The following is a 3,728-nucleotide window of genomic DNA, read 5'->3' as shown; positions in this document are numbered from 1 at the left end:
AGCAATAAGCTAACAAGCTAATCCAAACACCCCTTAATTGTTATTTGTCTTTTAATTAAAAAAATTCCCATCATTCCAAACAAAAAAAAATAAGTTTTGTGTTTTTTAGTTGCATATTTTAAAGAAAATGGTTTTTTTAATAACACAATAATGACACGGTTCCTTTTTTATGCCAACATCATCATTGAAAGAAACAATTCTTGTTTTTTAGTCAAACCAACACTATAGAGATAGCTAATGGGAACTTCTATGATGCTAAAAACACTCTGGCACAAACAGTATTATTGATATATCTATATGATGAAATCAAACATATATGTTAGGTGATAATGATTGATAGATAAAAAGTAAACTAAACGGGCGTTGGTGGTGGGTGGTCCAACCTGTTTTTAGTGTCAACCACTATACAACTTCAGAATAGAATCCAAAACCACAACTCTTGTCTGTTCGTGTGAGGGAAAGAAACCAGTTCTTGCCGTTGATTATGGACGGAAAAAGGGCCAGCACCACCGCCGGAAAGCCCATCAAGTGCAGAGGTAATGTCGTCAATCTACTTTTAAGATATATAAGTTCATGGTTTTGAATTCGAACCAAAAAAATCAGTTTCAAATGTGAAATTTCAAGTTTGATTTCTTCTCAAAAACTAATGAACTTCTGTGTCGTTTGGCAGCTGCGATTGCTAGGAAAGCAGGAGAGCCGCTGGTGATAGAGGAGGTGATAGTGGCCCCACCAAATCATCATGAAGTCCGAATCAAAATCATATGCACTTCTCTTTGTCATACTGATGTTACCTTTTGGAAACTGGAGGTAGATAGTTACTGATTTCAAAATCCAACGATGTTACATTTTTTTTTTTTTCAAATTTGAATCTGTCATGTGTTTTATTGATGTTAACTAACCACTGTTTTTTTTTGAAGCATCCTCCTGCTATTTTCCCCATAATACTTGGTCATGAAGCAGTAGGGTAAAATCTTGTGATCCATCTAATTAATTAATAATATGATCATTCTTGGTTTAATTATTTTGGACATTGGTTAATATATTTCTTTGTAATAGTATCCCAGTCTTATTTTCTTCAACATAAATGAAGTGTTTTATTGATGTTAACAAAAGAATTCCGACATTATCAAATACTTAAACTTGCAATTTTTATGGTTTGAAGGGAATGAAAAAATATATATATTTATATATGCAACTATAATCATTTTATTGTATTGCAATAAAGGGTAGTAGAGAGTGTAGGAGAAGGTGTACATGAAGTTGTTGAAGGAGACACTGTGATCCCAATATTTTTAGCCGATTGTGGTGAATGTAAAGATTGTTTATCCGCAAAAAGCAACCTATGTACAAATTTCCCTCCAAGACCTTCTCATGGAATGCAAAGAGATGAAACAAGCAGATTCACAGACATCAATGGAGACACTTTATACCATTTCTTGAATGTATCAAGTTTTACTGAGTACACAGTGATTGACATTGCTCATGTAACTAAAATTAATCCAACAATCCCAGCAAATCGAGCTTGCCTTTTAAGTTGTGGAGTATCAACTGGTATGTAAATATATATATATATATATATATATATATATATATATATATATATATATATATATATATTATTCTTCTTAAAGTCGTTTGCTAATTACATGTTGATGATAATTGGTGATAAATATATAAAGTTTTTGTATTTATATATATTTTTTTCAGGGGTAGGTGCTGCATGGAAAACAGCGAAAGTGGAAGCTGGAACAACAGTTGCTATATTTGGACTTGGTGCAATTGGGCTAGCAGTATGATTCCACTTAATTCATTTCAAGATTATTTTATTATAGTTGTATGAGTATTGTGATAGGAAAAAGTAAACCAGATAATATACAAAACTGATAACTTGATCATGGATTATTATATATACGTTTTTGTGATGTTTATGATCTTTATGTTTTATAGGTTGCTGAGGGAGCAAGGCTATGTGGAGCTAAGAGGATCATTGGTATTGATGTGAACCAAGATAAGTGTGAAATAGGTAATTTCTAATGTGAATCTTTAAAACAATTATTTACTAAGTTGAGTGAGTTTCATATTGATATAGTGTTTTATTTACAGGAAAGAAATTTGGAGTAACTGATTTTGTGAACTCCAGTAACATTGGTGACAAAACTTTGAGCCAGGTAACTTAAACATGCACTTGGTTCCGAGTTCACCATAGTTTTATCTTCATTATACTAATTAAAAAGTATATATATATATATATATATATATATATATATATATATATATATATATATATATATATATATATATATATGTTTCATATTATTTTTAAGATGTTAATATGATTTTTGTAACATAGAGTTGTTGCTTGAAGTAGATAATTATTGAGATGACTGATGGGGGTGCTGACTATTGCTTCGAGTGCGTTGGTTTGACATCACTAGTGAATGAAGCTTATGCTTCTTGTAGAAAGGTCAATTCTATCTCTATCCTAAATATGATTATCTTTCAACAATATGATAATCCATTGTATATGGTTATATACCAATTTTATTTGTTTTCTATTTTGTGGTTTTCTATCATTTCTCCTTCGATAAATAGGACCCATGAAAATGTCAAATGGCCTACTACTGGCCTATATGATTTTTAATCATCTCCAACTCTAGTTTATGAACAAATTGAATTCTTTTTCATCTGTGAATGTAATCTTCAGGGATGGGGAAAAACAGTTATGGTGGGGATTGACCACCCTGGGGCCATGTTGACCTTGAGTTCTTTTGAGATACTTTACAGTGGGAAATCACTCATGGGATCGTTTTTTGGAGGTTTGAAACCAAAATCCGATATACATCTCCTCGAAAAACTCTATTTGGATAAGGTAACGGGAATCTTGCCTCTCTAGTTTTCCGTCTTTGACTTTTAAGGTCAAACCAAAGAGTTTTCATTTTATAGATTTATATGGGTAGCTGTCCTACAATGATGATTAAACCAACACAAGAAAATATAATAAGAAAAGAATATAATTAAACAACCAGAACTTAATGATTCGATGTGTATCCAGGAACTAAAACTGGATGAATTCGTGACACATGAGGTTAACTTTGATGACATCAACAAGGCTTTTGACTTGCTCCTTGAAGGGAAGAGCCTACGATGTGTGATTTATATGAACAAATGATCTAACTTCATTCGATGATGGATTTTTTTTTTCATTAGCTGTAAATGTATGTGTCATATGCAGCAACAAGATAACGATAATGTTAGCTTCCTCATTAACATTTCAAATAATGTAAGCGTTTGAAACATAGGGCCTTTTGAAATAGTATTGTCACCACTTAAAAAATAAATAATACAACAGTCTGACATCGGAAAACCATATTCTTAAAATATCCGAACTCCATAAATATTTGTAAATTATATAAGAGGGATGTTTAACAATTATCAAAGACAATACAAACAAGTAATATCTAACAATTCCAAGGCATCACCAAATAATTGACTAAATTATCTCTTATCTCCTCATCCACTATGGTAATAATCATAATCACATGTCACTTAAGGCATATGTATAAAAGTGTATTTTAGGCTTGAAAACTTGTTGAGATACACATAGGTATGACAACATATAAAATCAACATTTTACTACTAGAAAACAATATGTTGCTATAGAAAATAGCTACGGAAAATTTCCGTAGGAAATTACCTATGGAAAACATACATAATATCTACGGAATGAG

General features: G+C 31.4%; 1 protein-coding gene across 2 annotated transcripts; it reads left to right on the top strand.

The window, feature by feature from the left end:
• The first annotated feature begins 335 nt into the window (after positions 1–335).
• Positions 336–3,296, top strand: LOC111914322 (alcohol dehydrogenase-like 7). Of its 2 annotated transcripts, XM_023910094.3 has the most exons (10): positions 336–536; positions 671–807; positions 918–964; positions 1,226–1,551; positions 1,708–1,790; positions 1,948–2,023; positions 2,104–2,168; positions 2,369–2,464; positions 2,705–2,869; positions 3,053–3,296. In XM_023910094.3, the coding sequence occupies exons 1-10, from the start codon at positions 485–487 to the stop codon at positions 3,167–3,169; spliced, it is 1,164 nt and encodes a 387-aa protein (XP_023765862.1). In that variant the 5' UTR covers positions 336–484; the 3' UTR covers positions 3,170–3,296. The 2 variants fall into 2 exon arrangements, with proteins under 2 accessions (XP_023765862.1, XP_042753571.1); XM_042897637.2 differs by lacking the exon at positions 918–964 and having other exon boundaries at positions 378–536.
• The last annotated feature ends 432 nt before the right edge of the window (positions 3,297–3,728 follow it).

The sequence above is a fragment of the Lactuca sativa genome, chromosome 8 (assembly GCF_002870075.4).
Source record: "Lactuca sativa cultivar Salinas chromosome 8, Lsat_Salinas_v11, whole genome shotgun sequence".
Classification (NCBI taxonomy): domain Eukaryota; kingdom Viridiplantae; phylum Streptophyta; class Magnoliopsida; order Asterales; family Asteraceae; genus Lactuca; species Lactuca sativa.
This window is presented reverse-complemented; position numbering and strand designations above follow the sequence as displayed.

Bases quoted from the DNA above. Each gene is read 5' to 3' on its own strand.
- LOC111914322 (XM_023910094.3), top strand. From the start codon at position 485: ATGGACGGAAAAAGGGCCAGCACCACCGCCGGAAAGCCCATCAAGTGC. The intron at 537-670 runs GTAATGTCGTCA...GTCGTTTGGCAG, and splicing joins AAAGCCCATCAAGTGCAGAG to CTGCGATTGCTAGGAAAGCA. The intron at 965-1,225 runs GTAAAATCTTGT...ATTGCAATAAAG, and splicing joins CTTGGTCATGAAGCAGTAGG to GGTAGTAGAGAGTGTAGGAG.